General features: G+C 46.1%; 1 protein-coding gene across 10 annotated transcripts in view; it reads right to left on the reverse strand.

The window, feature by feature from the left end:
• The window catches only part of SDK2 (sidekick cell adhesion molecule 2), a 326,992-nt gene that overhangs the window by 75,393 nt on the left and 234,164 nt on the right, over nucleotides 1-17,435 (reverse strand). For all 10 annotated transcript variants that reach the window (XM_033138944.1, XM_033138948.1, XM_033138946.1 and 7 more), the window contains exons 3-4: nucleotides 10,541-10,647; nucleotides 3,199-3,346 (exon numbers count right to left, since the gene is read on the reverse strand). In XM_033138944.1, the coding sequence (XP_032994835.1) occupies nucleotides 3,199-3,346; nucleotides 10,541-10,647 (255 nt within the window). The remainder of the gene's footprint in view (nucleotides 1-3,198; nucleotides 3,347-10,540; nucleotides 10,648-17,435) is intronic.

A 17,435-nucleotide genomic window follows, 5' to 3' on the forward strand; every position in this document is an offset into this window, starting at 1 on the left:
CTTTTGAGTGAGCTGTGCCTGGGAGCAAACAAGCAGAGAGTTGGCTGCTAGGAAAGCTTCGGCTCGTGAAAAATTACCCTTTGCCAGAGGGGAAATGCTGTATCACACTATGAATGTGTCTGTCTGTATAAGGAGACATGGCAATTTTTCGCCCTCTTTCCTGAACAGAATATTACAACCCTTAAGAAAGAGCGAACGCCCTTCCTTACATCTCCCCCCACCCTCCTCTCCCAAATTCATTTTCTCCATGATAAACAAAGCCATTAGTTTATCAAGTCTATCTCCGGATTTTAATGTGATGCGCCTGAGACATCTGTTAAACATCCTTAATGTTAGTTTAACAAGGACACATTCTGCTGCATTCCCTCACACTTTCTCCCATTAAGAGGGGAACATGACAGGGTTCTCTCTGATAAACAGCTAGGCTAATGTGTCTGCCTCGTGCCTTTCCAGTGGGGGCGAAGGTTGAGGAGAGGAGGTTGCGGAGGATTTTCTTGCAGGATGTGCTTTGTGCCTCTTCCAGGGTGGATCTCTCCCTCTCTCAGGGCAGAAAGCATCCTGGAGTATCAATATTCATAATGCTGTGCATGTTGCCAAACCATATTTTTTATCTATAGGCAACCTACTCAGGTGCCTACCCTGGCATGCCATGTAACAAGGTGACTGCAACAATTCCCACATCCCTGTAGGTGTTGGGAAAGTTGTTACGCCTCTTCAGTATCCATGATGACTCTTGGAAGAAGACAACAGCTGAGAGTAATGCTGAAAAGGAGGGAAGGGAAAGACACAGAGACCCCACCCCAACCTGCCCTCAGATCATCACAGCAAGGGTACTGGAGATAATATGGCGATTAATCTCTGAGTTAAGGTTAAAAAAAGAGAGAAGAAGAAGAAGAAGAGAAGAAGAGTTTGGATTTGATATCCCGCTTTTCACTACCCGAAGGAGTCTCAAAGCGGCTAACATTCCCCTTTCCCTTCCTTCCCCACAACAAACACTCTGTGAGGTGAGTGGGGCTGACAGACTTCAGAGAAGTGTGACTAGCCCAAGGTCACCCAGCAGCTGCATGTGGAGGAGCGGAGACACAAACCCGGTTCACCAAATTACGAGTCTACCACTCTTAACCACTACACCACACTGTTTGGATGTGTGTGTCTAAGAACCTACGCTCTTTCTTTCTAACGCAGCTGCGCATGTTCACATTTGCCGCTCTGTAAAGATTCATTCGCTTTATTCTTTATTCTTTTTTTTGGGGGGGGGGGAGGGATGCAACAGGAACTCGGGACCCGAAGTCAAGTGCTAATGATGGAGCAGAGAGAATAACACAGTCCTGGCTCTAGGCCACAATTCAGTTCAATGGGACGTGATGCTTACCACCATCACAAAAACCGGGATTACAAACGAAGGGCTCATCCAAACTCAACCTTTTGCCCCATGCTTTCTAGGCACAGTTAAGTCACGCTTTCCTGGACGCAGGCTTGGAAAGCCCAGACCTGTGCCTAAAAATGGGATCAAAGGTAAATGTTGATGAGCATTCAGTTTGTTCAAAGACAGCAGGAATCCACAGCTCCGTCTGCCAAGCCAACAGCATTCACCGGCTGGGGATTTCTCGCTCACGAGATGCCACTGCTGGATCCACTTTCAAGGAAGGACCTCTCTGAACTCTCTTATGAATATTAATCAGCTGTAATTGCTGTGATATGGTTGATGGAGCCAGAATGGAAGGGAATTGGCATGCAAGCATTGCTCCGCGGTGTCTCCGAGGCAGGGTGGGAACGTGGGCCGTTACGCAAGTGGCTCCCAAGGGGACACTTAGCTGGCAAAGTGTGATGAAATGCTGGCCACCTTAGAGGGGAACGGCATGCCACGCTCCCCTGATGGGAGGCGGAAGGAGAGCGGGAAAGCTTCTCTGGGAGCTTCTAATATTGGGGGGAGGGGCGCCTTAAAACTGTAAATTGGTTGTTGAGGTATCGCAAGCAAGTAACTGGCAACAGGCTTTTTAAAAAACCTATCAAATTTTCCCTGGAAAGTATTGAATTGGGGTTGGGCAAAAGGGCTGGCATTTTGATGCCAATGTCATGCGAACGCTGAAAAAAGCTGGCATGCACCCCCTGAGATGAACAGGGAGACAAAGGCAGAGATTTCTGAGAGAATCAAAGCAATTTCCACTATTGGTCAGTTTTGTTTTGTTTTTTGTTTTGCTTAAAACAGAGGAAAGGTCTATGTGTCCGGATGCATGGACAATCTCCTTGCTTTAATAGTGCTTTTATGTATGCGGAGAGTAATGGTAAAGAACCTAATGTGGGTTGGTGGGTTTTGCTCTAAGGCAGAGGTTTCCAACCTTTCTGAGTCCACGGCTCCCTTGACCAACTGCAATCATTCTGTGGCACCCCTGTGGGGCTCAGGAGCCCAGTTGTGTCACCCCTTGCCTGCAGACCTGGCACCCGCTCACCCTTTTTTCGAACACCCTCCCTTCTGGAGTGTTCCCTCAGCCTTCTCTCCTCTTCCCTCTCCTTGGGAGTCCTCTGAGCAGCCATTGCTGCCGTCCCAGGTCTCTGAGTTGCTGCTCCATGCCACAAAGAGAGGTGCCTCACCACAGGGCCCTGGCTGGGACTTGTCTGTCCATTCCCAACAGATAGGGCTGGCAGACTTGCTTGCTTACTCCAAGGCTGCCTGAGCTCCTGGCAACCAGCACCCCCTGTCCAGCCCCAGAGGCATCACTCGCCTGAGGAGCTTGTAGCCAGGGCTGCTGCTGCTGCAACAACAACAACAACAACAACAACAACAACAACAACTGTGCAAGCCTTTGGAAGGCAGAGACACGAGAGAGCATTAGAAGAGGGAGGGAAGGAAAAAGGGACAGAGGCCAGTGTTGCCATCATTCAAGGGGGTTAGTGCCCCAGTTAATCTGTGAGTGGGCTGCTTTGAATGCCACCATCATGGTGGGAAGGAGAGGGAGCACAACCTAATTGTGCTTTCCCCCCCTCGTGCTTCTCCAGCTCATCCAAGTGTGAACTTGCACTCCTCCCCTATATGTTTATCAAGCCAAGCATGCAGTGAAATAGCAGGGCTTTGAGGAGGATAATAAGAAGAAGGCATGTGGTTCCATTATACATTAGTGTGTGGGTGCTGCTTTTCCCAAACACCTTCCAGTATTCTTTTAAACTCCGGTGGTTCTTCTAAAGGCCAGTTGTACTCACATGCGGCTGCTGGGAGGGATCTTGCGTCCATCACGGAACCACGTGACCTGCGGGCGAGGGAAGCTGGCAATGCGGGGAGCGCGGATCACGGCGGCTTCCCCGTGAGACACACTCTGCTGCTTCTCGATCTCCTCAAAGCTTCCCATATCTAGGGAAGAAAGAGCAGCAAATATGTTAGGCACAGGGGCAGAGAAACCAAATACCTGGCATTCTTAGAGCCTGGCTGTACAGCAGGTAAGTTGTAGGCTCCAGTGACCTCCACTACAACCATGTTTAAAGACATTCCCAAGAAGCCAGAGTTTTGCTATTCTCCAATTTATACATGGAGGTCCTATGCAAGTGGATCAGGAAGATTCTGAGAGCAGTCTGGTAAGGGAGTCCCAATGAGAACTTAAGATGCCACATGGTAAGGCAGAGTTTATTAGAAAAGGGAACTAGGCTCCTTCATATCTTCCAAATTTTTCTGATGCAAAACCAGGACATATATCTTCCGGGAAATACTCCTGAGCAAGTCACGTGACTCACACCTTGCTCTCATCCCGAAAAAACACTTTCCCCCCCAGGGTGAGAGTGTGTGAGATCGCGGCATACATAATGGCCGCCAAGATCTCGTGAGACAAAACGGGATGACCCTTTTATTCCGGGGCACTTGGAATGTGTGCAACTTGTGGGCCACCAATCTGAACACAGCCAGCCAGATATGCATGGCAGGGGCCTGATAACCCTCCTGCGCTTGTCCTCTGCCCAGAATTATAAATGCGAGGTGGTGGTGGTGGTGGTGGGGCAACGGCTATCAAGTATGCTGCATGCCACAATGCAGTGCTCATGGGCTGCATTTGGATCCATGGGTCCCAGTTGCACAAGCCAGCAGTGCAGTGCAATCCAGCCCAGTGTCATCAAAATACCATAATCTAACACCATTGCAGGATTCCTGTGTTGGTTCGCAGCTGTCATCTTGACACCTGGAAATTTGATAGATTTCCTCAACCTTTACTTGGCTACGCAGAGAGTCAGCTCTCATGCGGCGCTAGTTTTGTTTTGGGCATGAATTGCTAAGTGCAAAACACACGGTTATTGTGCCAATCATGAAATGCTGCTACCTTTATATATATAAACGGCAGGTTTCTCCTTGCAAAAATAGATGGGAGGGAGTACCTGGCCCATTCTCAGTCACCAACTGTGTGCACTTTGAAAGGTGGCAATTTATATCGTGTGAGTGAGCACTCTTCTCGGCTGACATGAAACGATATGCATCTTGTACTTGCAAATCGGTTTCCCCGAGTGCAAGCAAATCACCAGAAGTGGTCACAAGTTGCAGCGGAGAAGCGTGGCTCTTCTCCAAACAGGTATGTTTTTCAGCGAGGCATTATCGAAGGCTGTGCAGGTTTCTTTAGAACACAGACGGCACAAATTAATGTTTCATGTGCTTTAAATTGGCAATGACCCATGCTAAAAAGCAAATGTCTCGTTCTCCCACGCACGATGCAATCTCCTCTGCTTATACACACTGCCTAGGCACGTTCATCTGTGCACCCCCCCTCCCAAACACCCACACTCACAACCCTCCACTTACAGTTCCCAGGCCCCCCCGCCCCCCGCAACATTCATATAATCCACATTCAGAGGTGCCTTTTCCCCTTTCCCCTCCTCACACCATTTGATCAACAGTTACCTTGATGCTGCTGGGATGGAGGTCAGTGCCTCCTTGTGTGGCGCAGCTGCTTGTGTGCTTGAAAATTTATAGAACCTTTAATAATAATAGTACTAATGACAAAATTGGGGGGGGGGGCGTGGGGAGACATTTTATTGACTTGCTTTAATTGCTGTAATTAAAAACGTGTAAAGAATCTCTTTTTAATGACTTGGCCATTAGCGTTAGCACAGCTGCCTGATTAATTTCCCATTAGCTGCCTGATTTGCCACCAACCTTTGGAGGTGGGGGGCTGCTTTGGGGAAGGTGGGTGGGAGAAGGTGATGATGGAGTGAATTAGGGGTGGTCAGATCTTTTAGGTGTGATCTGCAGGGCTTGGGTAATAACACAGGCCTTTTATTGGTTAAATGCTGAGGTAAACTGCACACCTGGCTAGGCGCCTCACGCACACCAAGGAAGTGCTATTTGACAACGGCGGACGGTGTTTGTCGCATTTGAAATGCGCCACAGTTTCAGGGGGCCGAAACCCCTCAGAGTTTGGGGCAGCTGCTTCGTGCTTCTTTCAGGAGTACCTGTTGCACCCCATCTCTGTCTTTGGGTGCTTCCAGGCGGAGGGGTGTGTGGTTTCTCTTTTTAAAAGCACTGTCCTCTCATTGTTCTCCTGCTGTAGGCTACACAACTTTCCACATTTCAACAGGTACACCACCCTCCCCTTCTACTGTCAATATTTGCTCACTTTTTATGGGATAAAGAGCTGTCCGAGAGCCCTGCCCACCATGGGGGAAAGCAGACACTCCCTTCCAGTTCTCTTAGCCACTTTCATCCACACTATACATTTAAAGGGGCGTGGGTGGCGATGTGGTCTAAATCTCTGAGCCTCTTGGATTTGCCGATCAGAAGGTCACTAGTTCGAATCTGTGCAATGGAGTGAGCTCCTGCTGTTCTGCCCCGTTCCAGCTCCTGCCAACCTAGCAGTTCGAAAGCACACCAGTGCAAGTAGATAAATAGGTACTGCTGTGACGGGAAGGTAAACAAACAGTGTTTCCATGAACTCGGGCTTCCATCACTGTGTTCCGTTGCACCAGAAGTGGTTTAGTTATGCTGGCCACATGACCTAGAAAGCTGTCTGTGGACAAACGCCAGCTCCCTCGGCCTGAAAGCGAGATGAGCACCGCAACCCCATAGTTGCCTTTGACTGGACTTAACCATCCAGGGGTCCTTTGCTTTTACTTTACCTTATTTAAAGAACAACTATGCCACCCTAACCGTCATGGCTCCCTGCCACCCCAAAGAATCATGGGAACTGTATTTTGTTGAAAGTCATTAGGAAACCCTTAACGGACTACAGCTTTCAAGATTCTTTGGGGGAGTGAGAGCCATGACGTTTAAAGTGGCACAAGAGTGCTTTAAATATATGCCATGGAGGTTTTCATCCTGTAGATGCAATATGATTTACAAATTCAAAGTTAGGGGATGTTCAGAGATCTCCCCTTTCCCCCGTTTTTGATGGTGATTATTTTCTTTTCCCAATTTCCAGTGGTTATTTTTGTTCCTGGCAGAGAGTCGTGAAAGTCAGTGTACTAAATCTTGGGGTGTCCCCTCCCCACAGTACTCCTTCAGGCTGCAGGCAACAAGGTGCTCCTTCTCTCCCCACCCCTCGCCAAGACTTTCGAGTGGCCGTCTGGATTTTAATTTTCTTTCCCTGCTTCGGCTCGTAGATCTTCATTCCCCGAGAATGCTGATGAGGCACCAAGTCCACTTAAGATTATTCCTGATGGAAAGTGCTTCTAACAAGGAGCGTCAGAGGGAGGTTAAGCCCCCATCGCTGGAGATGTTGGCCTCAGGGCTTCCTGCACCTGTAGTTTCATCATGAATCTTGTAACCGTGGAGGAAGATCCCTTAAAAAAACGAAAGCTGCAAGAGTCGTGAACGTTTTCAGTTTTTCTTCAAGCAATTCCTGGTTCTCGTAAGTGCAGGGAGATAGCTAAGTGCACAACGGAGAGTAACTGCCACAATACAGAAATTGGTTCTGGCACAGTCTTTGCAGCATTAACTTTGTAGCAGCAATGCACAGTGGTGAAGGAATACACAATTAGAAAAGGGTGGATTTTAGTTCTTTAGCTTCTGGATAGTGGAGCCGCTTAATGGGTGTCCCTATGTATTTCTTTTTTCTTAATTAAAACAACAACAACACACACACCATACACACAACCCAATAAACCCAGAAACCTCAAAGTATCTTTGAAGGAGCTTGTGCATTATTTGAAGCCTGACTCCAGGTTGTGAATTTTTAAAAATGGTGGCTCCCGCAGTTGCGGGCAACGGATGCGGAAGGGCAACATCAAAGGAAGAGAAGAGGGAATTAAGGCTGGGAAGAGTGCAACGAAGATAAGCTATTGTGGTCCGGTGCTGAGACCAATGCCGGGACTTTGAGTTGTTCTTTCACCAGCTGAGATGCTCTCTTGCTTCTGATACCCACCCACCCCTCCACACTAGCAGGCGACGCTCCTCCAAAGCATCTCTTTTATTAGGATTAATTAAATGGCATCTCCCTTTCCCAGGCGGTGCTTCTATAGTCTGTGTAGTGACAGCGCAGGAAGCCTTGCAGGCACCTTGTCAACCTTGCCTGAGGCCTGAATTAACACCCCCCCCCCCTGCTCCCTTCCTCTGGTTGGTGGTCACGGCGCTTTTCTCTGCTTTCTTCTCCAGCTCTTGGCTCAGCATGTTATTCCTCTTCTTCTCCGGGCTTTTGAAGTCCTCACAGCACGCATTGATCTGGCATGCAGAATCCGTTGTCAGACCTAGCCTTTTGGTGTTTGGGATCTGCTGCCCGTTCAGCCCCTGGTGTTAACCAGGAAGAACCTAGCAAATCTCAGAAGAGAAACAAATTAGACAGTGAGAGGAATCAAGGCCTGCTTGCCATTTCCAGCTGCTCCAGATGACTTGAGGGCTGAGCATTCATCCAGATGTTGTTTCACAAAGCTTATACGGAGTTTAGATTATACTCGGTCTTCATCATGCAGTTGTTTGCAGGGTGGCTATGTGGAAATGTGTGTTTGTCCTGCATTCATCCTGATTTGCTTGTGGGGTGTTTATACACCTTCCCCATTAGTAGTTCATTGATTCCATTTAAGTTTGTGCAGTTAAAGTTGATCAAAGGGCTCCACTGCAAACGCATTTCCCCATCACTTTCCTAACTGTAAAAAGCCTGATTCATCCTCACAGAAAAGCCCCTTCCCAGAGACCCACCTGCCCACCAGCTGTGCTGAAGCATGAAGCTCTCTAGCTAAGTGCCGCAGGAGGCAGCCAACTGAGCCACAATCTTCAGTCGCCAGCGGAAGATTTGTCATCTACATCCCCCAGCCTCTTCCACCCCACCTCCCCGCACGCCGGAGAGACCAGGGCTGATTTATATGGGCGGCTTGTCCCTGCGTCAGGCAATGGTGCTGTAATTGTTATAAACGTTGTTTGCTTTCCCTTGCCTTCCAGAGGGTGCTGCCGAGAAGAACTGCTTGCTTTTGTTATAAGCCATCTTAGGGATTTAACACTTTGGGCAAACAGCCTCCTCCTCTTCCTTGGGGTGAGATTCACATGCAGTCCCGTTAATGTTCCTCCGTGCTTATTTGCGACTTCTGCTCTCCTGTCTCCTCGTGGCTTTATTAGCATTGTGGGGGCCACACATGACTCCCTCGCAACCTGCCTCCCAATTTCCCAATGCCCCTCAGTCCTGCTCCGTTTTCTTCCTGCAGCTCCATTACAAGGGACTGAAGATAAAGCTTTCACAAGTTCCCAGCTCCGCTTGCCATAGGAGATTTGCAAATAGGGATGACGGCGGGGGGGGGGGAAGGGAATCGGAAAGGTTCCCCCCCTTTTTTTAAAGCAAGCAAATAGACCAACAAAGAAAGAAAAATGAGACTTTTTAAGATCTGTCAGCTTGGAGGAAAGGGGCATCGCTTTGGAGGTTCTGTCATTTGGCACTGCTACAAAAGGTCACTTTATTGTTGTCAGAGGATTAATAAAGTGTGATAAAATTGGAAGGTGACCTCTCATGGACAGGACACGGCTGCAGAATACCCTTTCATTATTGCTGTATCAAAAATTCTGCAGCCGTCTGAGTGGTGTCCTTTACAAAGTCCTCTAATCTTGATCAGAAGAAGGTGAAAGAGGCCCTGGTTTGATGATGTTCTGTCCCTGCGGTTCATCACTCACCCTGTAAAGAGACTGTGCCTTTCTTTTAATTTGCATTCCTCCACCTCCACCTTCCAGCTGTTGATTCCAAATCCACTTTGCACTGCTCAACTGAAGAGCCCTTTAGCACCCAATAATTTCTCACCTAACATTTTGCTCACCAAGAGCAGTCCAGATCTTGCTGCCTGGTGACCTTGACTACTTGTCATAAAGATATGCTGCAGCTGAAACATTTCTCCCTCTGTGCGTGTGAAAGAGAAATCACACGTGATAATAAGGCCACAACTAACAAACCTCTGAAAAGAGCATTTCCTGATTGTGCTGGGGGAAAGGGTAATTCAGACAAGTTTAGAAAAGTAGGACAGGAGGTGCTCAGAGCGGGAAGGGGAACCGAAGGGCACATTAGCATTACAAATTAACTAACATTACAATGATTCCCTCCCCCCATGAATTCTTTCAGATTGTCTTTTAGGTTTTTGGGAAATGATATATAATGAAATGAAGAAAATGTTTAAATCGGCTATTCCCCCAAACCCAGAAGCTTTTCTTATAGGTATAATAGGGAGATGATGACCGAATTATTAATGTAAGTGACAACAGCAGCAGCTAGAATATTATATGCACAGAAATGGAAACAAAGGAAGGTTCCAACAAGGGAGGAGTAGCTTTTGAAAGTAATGGACTATGCAGAAATGGCAAAGCTGGCAGCAAAATTAAGATATCAAAATGACAAACTTTTCATAGAAGAATGGAGGCCTTTTGTGGACTATTAAAAATGATATTACAGTCAAATGAAATTCAGGGCAGGATTTGAGACAAAACCAGCAGAAGAAAAATGACAAAAATACTTGTAATAGAGAATGTTTTTTGTAACAGATAAAGATATAATGCAGTAGAAAAGGTCTGAGTCAACTTATGAAACAATGTGTTCGATTTGAAGGTTATTGTGAAAATGTTTGAATGAATGAATATGACATGACTGTGATTCTGTGAGAAGGCACATGGGCTGCCTTAACCCCCTTGCCAACCCACCACCACCAGGTTTCTTTGGGGCAAAGCCATGGCAGTAAACTGGCATTAAACTGCTATTGGTTTAGAGTGTAGACCTACCCTTGTTCAGGAAGGACACATACTCAAATAGTTTATTGGCCCTCCAGTCACTTTGTTGAAGCCCTATCATCCAACAGGCAAGTCCCTTCATTTGGGGTAGGGAGCACAGGCATGCCTTGGGGCATCGTGGCAGAGCAGGGGAACAGCTCCTACTCAAGGAATTTATTCCCCAGGTTGTTGCTCTTGTTCCTCCAGGTGGCCCTGGAACCTCATGGGGTCTTGGGGCCTCCCCTGGTCTATCGACCAGCACTCCAGAGGTGGTGGGAATGGTCAACTTCTCTTGCCATCATCCTTTGCCCTCTTGCCCTCTTGCCCCGTAGCTCACTTCATGGATTATTACCCTGTATATATATATTTTCAAACTTTTAGAGCATGACATGCACCGCCACTTACATGCCACCTGCACTTCAGTCTGCCTTTGCAGAAGGGCTCCCATGCGATTGCGCACAATGCAGCGGTAGAAGCCAGCATGCGTACGGTCCAGGGATGTGATCATGTACCTTGAAAAAAAGAGAGAGGAAGGAGGGGGAGATGACTAAACAGATCAATGCAATACACAATCAATGAGGTACATAGTAAGGGCAACTGTAATCTCATACATCTCCTGATAGGCTAAAGTGAATTACTGCCGTGTACACTGTGGCGGCATGGCCTATATCAACACAAACTTTCATTATTTACTTGCCGATTGATTATGTGGTGGCCTTTACACTCCATTTCCGTGGACCAAAAATGAAAAAAAGTACCAAGTAAATAAAAGCCAAAAAATAAAATAAAAAATGAAATCTGCTGTTGGAATAAAACTAGGAGAGAAGGGTCAAAGAAAGCAACTGGTCTTACATGACGCTGAACTTTTGGAAAACAAGCATTTTAAATTCGGGATTCATTCCCACAGGCACACTCCAGTTAAAGGAGAGGGGTACACTTTGGTTAGGTATCTGTTTGGACTCGGAAGATGTCCCTTCTGTTCCAGCCCTACAATTTTGTGGTTTGTTTTTTTTAAATTAAACCTATATGGGAGAGAAACTGACCACATTGTTTTGTATAAAATCAACGTGCAGTGCACACATTTGCGTGGGGAGGGAAGGAAGCTGAGAAACTGTGAGCCAGTGTGGTGTAGTGGTTAAGAGCGGCAGACTCGTAATCTGGGGAACCGGGTTCGCGTCTCCGCTCCTCCACATGCAGCTGCTGGGTGACCTTGGGCTAGTCACACTTCTTTGAAGTCTCTCAGCCCCACTCACCTCACAGAGTGTTTGTTGTGGGGGAGGAAGGGAAAGGAGAATGTTAGCCGCTTTGAGACTCCTTCAGGTAGTGAAAAGCGGGATATCAAATCCAAACTCTTCTTCTCTTCTTTTTCATTGCTCCCAAGGATGGCTGCCTGACTAAACTAAGCAGGCTAAGCAGAGCTAGAGAGCCATAAATTCAGGTTTGGTATCAGGACCACCAAGTATGGGAGCCGCAAAATTTCCTGTTGGGAAGATGGCGTTCTTTTGGTTGCTGCATCGAACTCTGAATGGTATTGCCATACTGCTTTTTAAAGCATACATGCACTGGTGCATCTTGGTGAAGTAGTTTCATGGCAAAATGTAAGCATGGAATTTGCATGCTGCTGCATCTCTGAATCTGAGAAACCACATAACCACCTTGGCCAGTTGATTGTGTGGTTACACTCTCCTGCTCTGCAAAGATCAAGTATGTCAGTGCTGGTACATCCTGTGCCCTTATGGTACACCCTTGTGCAAATTAATTGAAACAAAGCATGTTTTCTATCTTACTTGTAATCCTGTACTGAAAAAAACACGAAAAGTCAGTTGATCATTATGGTGTTGGAAGCCTGCAGCCAATAGAAGGAATGATATGCTCGCCACAATATACTGAGGTTCTACGAAAGAGAATTATTCCAGACCCGGAAAAGAGGTATCTTGACGGTACTGGGATATTGCAGCAGGACCTAGTCCCCTGTCACACATTGAAAGTGGTGAAGAAATTCATGACAGAGCAGCTAATACAGGTACTTGAACCAACAGCGACTGTTCAAAACTAGCAGACTCCATGCCAAACCGTATTCAAATGCTGCTTAAAAACAGCGGAGGTCATATCTGTTACTAATGTACGTATATGTGAGTTTTGTCCATGTATATGTGAGTTTTGTACAATAAACTACATTGTTTGTTTCAATTAATTTGCACAAGGGTGTACTATGAGCCTTGCATGTACTTTAGCCAAATTAGAGAGCATGGAACTTTAAAATGATATACAGCATCTCGGAGGCTGTAACCAGGAGCCACCACCATATCTGCCCCACTGACTCATATGTGATAAGAAGGGATGTTGGGTGGATACGAACACTATTAAAAATGTCAGTGCCACAGGCAGCATTTGCTTCTATTTTTCCCCTTAACATTTATAAACCGATTGTAAAAACAACAACCCTCTAAGCCATTTACAAAAATATAAAACAGAACATTAAAATTCTCAATATAAGAAACAATTAAAACAGGTATTTAAGAGCATTCAAATGATGCTTAAAACCAACAGTAGCTAAAAAGAGACAAAACACACGTAACTTTCTACAGGTCTGGATTAGGTTTGCTTGATTAAACTTCCTTGTTGATTGGTGCAAGGTTATGCATTTCTCAGTGTAACAGACAGGTTGAAATAAAAATTGGGAAATGATATAAAGGGCAAAGCTGACCTATAAAAAAGAACAGTAAGTAATATCCAACATGTGATTTTTCTGAAAGTTGTTGGGCGTCTGAACTCCTGACTTCTTCTTCCAGACTCTGGACTTCAAATGAACACCACAAAACGTGAAAATGAAGCAAATCAGAGAAAAGGCCAGAGTTCTTGCGCTTCCACTGTTTCAGGTTCAGAGGTATTCGTATTCCTTGGTCCTGCTTAGATTTTTTTTTTTAATGAAAAAGGGAATGTGGGCTACCCCATAGCTTGTGAAAATGAAAGCCTCTATTACCATCTTTTCTGCCCATTTGCTCTCCATTTCCAGCAACCCCCAATGTGGATATTCTAGAGCAGGAAGAAGTTCAGAAAAGGGCAAAACCAAAATGATCAAGCGAGGAAAGGTAGCAGCATCTGGGACTTTTTTTCATTTAGAGAAAAGGTGACTAAGAGGTGACATGACAGAAGTATATAACTTCATCCATGGCATGGGAAAGGTGGCCGGAAAAGTTTTTCTCCCTCTGCACAACACGAGAACTTATGGACATCTGTGGCTGAATTACAACTAATCACCAAACTTAAAACCATGGAGAAACCTGGTCTGAACAAAGACATTGGATTCTTATCTCATTATACATAACAAAGCTATCTTTAGCCATCTCACCTCTTGCCTTTCCCTGCAAGACTAATTACAGCCTTAAGAGTCGTCAACAGGTTTTCCACACCTATCAGCTGATCACCCATTCCCACCACCCTTCTGAGCAATACCCCTCCCCACTCCCTCACTATATTTAAGGATCTGGTGACTTCTGTTTCAGTGTATCTGAAGAAGTGTGCATGCACACGAAAGCTCATACCAGGAACAAACTCAGTTGGTCTCTAAGGTGCTACTAGAAAGAATTTTCGATTTTGTTTTGATTATGGACATCTGATGATGATGATGATAATGATGATGATAATGATGATGATGATAGGCTGGGTTTCCTCAGCCACTCTGGGCGGCTCCCAACAGAATGTTAAAAACACGATAAAACATCAAACATTAAAAATTTCCCTAAACAGGGTTGCTTTCAGATGTCTTCTAAAAGTCAGATAGTTATTTATTTCCTTGACATATGATGGGAAGGTGTTCAGCAGGGCGGGTGCCACTACCGAGAAGGCCCTCTGCCTGGTTCCCTGCAACCTCAGTTCTCTCAGTGAGGGAACCGCCAGAAGGCCCTCGGAGCTGGACCTCAGCGTCCAGGTTGAACGATGCGGGTGGAGACACTCCTTCAGGTACACTGGGCTGAGGCCGTTTAGGGCTTTAAAGGTCAGTACCAGCACTTTGAATTGTGCTTGGAAACGTAATGGGAGCCAATGCAGCTCTTTCAGGAATGGTGTTATATGGTCTCGGTGGCCACTCCCAGTCATCTGATGGAGCTATGAAGCTGAATGTTGGAAGATTTGGGACAGATAAACTATGGGCACATGAACTATGGAACTTCTTCCCACAGAAGGCAGTGGTGGCACCAAACTGGGTGGTTTTAAAAGAGGATTAGACCAATTCACGGAGGATAAAGTCTACCAATGGCTCCTATCCATGATGGCAATGCTCTGCCTCCGCAGTTGTAAACAGTAATCCTTCTGAATCCCAGTTGCTGGAAACCAGAGGCATCTGTTTGGCCGCCATGAGAACAGAATGCTGGACCAGATGGGACATTGGTTTGATCCAACAAGCTCTTCTTATTTTTTTATGTACACAGATTATTTTGTCAGCACTGTCCAGTATAGCATTGCTCCACCCCACCCCACCCCATAAAATACACATGGAACTTTGCTATGTCTCATCAATGCAGTTGTAACTGCATGTCATTTGGGGGGGGGTGGATCTATGTTCAAACAGATTTGAAGCATCCGAAGCATCCTTACCACTGGTGGTAACTTCGAGAGACTGTGAAAACTAGGGGAAGGTTTTTTTTTGCTGAAATATGTGGGTTTTTCTAAGCATGACAGCTGGATGGGGATGCTATGGTGAAACGAGTTTGAGGACATGGGAGTGTGAAAGCCTGGGAAATGAAGTAGGAAAAGATCATGGAAAAACTGAAGAGGAACATGTTATGGGGCTAGCAGGAAAAGCTTTCCCTTTAGGCTGCAGAAAACCTGGAAAGAGTGAATTAATCTCAGGCATTCATTTATGTAGTTTCTCTGCAGCAATGAAAGAAACCAGAGGATGGAAACTCAAAGGAAATAAGTGAAGGAATTCAGACCGCTTCCAGCCCCCACATCCTAAAATTTAATCAAGTACTAAAAGTGCCGGAGGCTCCTTTGATACGAGTTTGTTTGTATTTTTCTTTTCGATACGCAGTTTAAATTAAACTTTAATAATGAGAGGTGATCATCTAATGGTTGCCTTGAAGTCTGGAGACACTTCTCCCCCAGTGCAGACACACCGCTGTTTGCCTGCGGCTTGCAGAAAAATTCATCTCTACCTGTGGATAAAGAGGGCAAGAGACCCCCATCAGACAGAGCAGGAGAGCTGAGTGCCTGCACTCCTGATGTTGGCGCAGTGGCTGCCCATGTTGTAGTTACAAGGTGGGAGGCTTTGAAGTACAGAGGATGTTTCAAGACAACAAGGTGACGCAAGTCCTAAGGCCAATAGGGCATGGGAGGAATAGGCAGCCGCTGTGCTTTTCCAGAATACTTGAAATGTCAGGGAAAGCCTCTGAGTCCATTAGAATTAGAGGACAATGGTTCGTTTAAAGTCTCTGGCTGCTTATCACCATTGCTATCTCCATTACTGTGATATGTCCAGTACAGGGATATATGGAGATTACTTTGCAGAATAAGCAACTTACCTTCCATGCAAGTTCCCCATGGGCCCACCATATACATAAACACAAGAGTCCTTCACAATTCTTTATCCGCTATTCTGATTGGCATGTCAATGAGCAAAGTGCAGGGCTCTTGGAGAGGAGATTGCAGCCCCCCTTGCTTCTCCGCGGTTGTTTTGCTGCACTGAGCCAAGCCTCGATTATTGCAACAAGCTTTTTGTGGAGCTACCCTTGGTGCAAAACATGCCGGCTGGACTGTTGATAGGGGTCAGATTATTGCCACCACTCTGGTGCTCAAAAGCTTCCATCGGCTGCCCATATGCTACCAGGCCAGGTTAAAGGTTATTGTATTAATTTACAAGATATTTAACAACTTGGGTCCAGGATAACTCAGGCAATGCCCAATTCATTATATCCCATGGCTCAGATGCAGAACTCGTATCTACCAGCAGCTGTGTGTTCAGTATTATGGACTCAGTATTATGGATTCCTTTCCAGTTAAGAGTAGACAGTCCCCCCCCCTCTGCTGAACTTCTGGAGCAGGCTCCCCCCCCCTTCCGATTCCACCAGGCATTTAACTGAATTCTGATTTAATAGTTTTAACTGATTTTTAGCTTCGTTGTATTGAGTTACCTGTACACCCCTTAGAGACAAAATTTAAATAAGCATTATACAAATTGGCGAGACAAATAAGTAAATAATAAAATGCCCCATCCAATGAACATTAAGATCCTCATCCTAGCAGGCTGCTGCGAATTAATCGCCAGTCTGCATGCTGACACAGGTTCTTGAGAACCCTTGAGCGTCACCTGGTTTCTTCTTGGCTTTTTCATTTCTTCCAATAGTGATGTGCCCTTTGATTTTCACATCCTCTTTCATTCCTATATTAATGTGGTCCTGGAAAAAAAAAAAACCCACACCTAAACCAAAAGTGTTCTACACTGCAAAATCCTGTGCTGAGGGAGAAGATTTGCATAGGATGGTACTGGGGGTGCAAACACAGGCCTTCCTTCTACCTTAATCCGCTGATGAGTCTTTTGGCCTCAGTTGGCCTGGATAGCAGTTTTTAGGCAGCAACCCCCCCACACACTTGCACAGGAGTAAAATCCATTTGATACAGCAGGGCTTACTTCTAAGTAAGCACGCAGCGGATTGCTCCGTCAGTCTTAATCCCCTCTCCAATGGCTCACCAACCTTTCAGCAGTAACTGCCTCTATCTCTGCTGTTTCAGGACTTGACTTAGCTTATCACACAAGAGCTCTGACCATAATCCTCAACTCATTCTTAAATCCACCTTTCTCTCCTTTTTGACAGGCTAGCTCCAAACTTCTTAATTCTGCCAGCCTATTGGAGGGAGCTGTTAAGTCCTAGTGGTGGTGCTCCAAACCCACGTTCAGTGCAAGAGAAGGCTACAAATTCCAGCACAGCTGTCCAAAGACTCCATGTGATGTTTGGACAAAACTCCATGCCAAAGCTCTGGGATGTTGGCAGGGTAAACAAGGACCTGAGGGCTATCTGGGCTTGACAGGGCTGTTTGCCAGCTCCTGTCCTCTCTCTCTCTCTCTGCCTCTTTGCTTCTTATATCTATGAAGTCCTTTGCCAACTGGCTGGAATGCCAACCTGCATTTTATCCAAGGGCAAGTACCACGTGCAACTTTCAGCATGCTGTGTATAATGAGGACAGACTGATTAGGCCGTGAAGACAGCAGTGCCTGTGGTCATCACAAACGCCTCATTTTTACCCTCTCCTGCATTAAGAGCCAGTGTGGTGTAGTGGTTAAGAGCGGTAGACTCGTAATCTG

This window comes from Lacerta agilis, chromosome 2 (genome assembly GCF_009819535.1).
Source record: "Lacerta agilis isolate rLacAgi1 chromosome 2, rLacAgi1.pri, whole genome shotgun sequence".
Lineage (NCBI taxonomy): Eukaryota > Metazoa > Chordata > Lepidosauria > Squamata > Lacertidae > Lacerta > Lacerta agilis.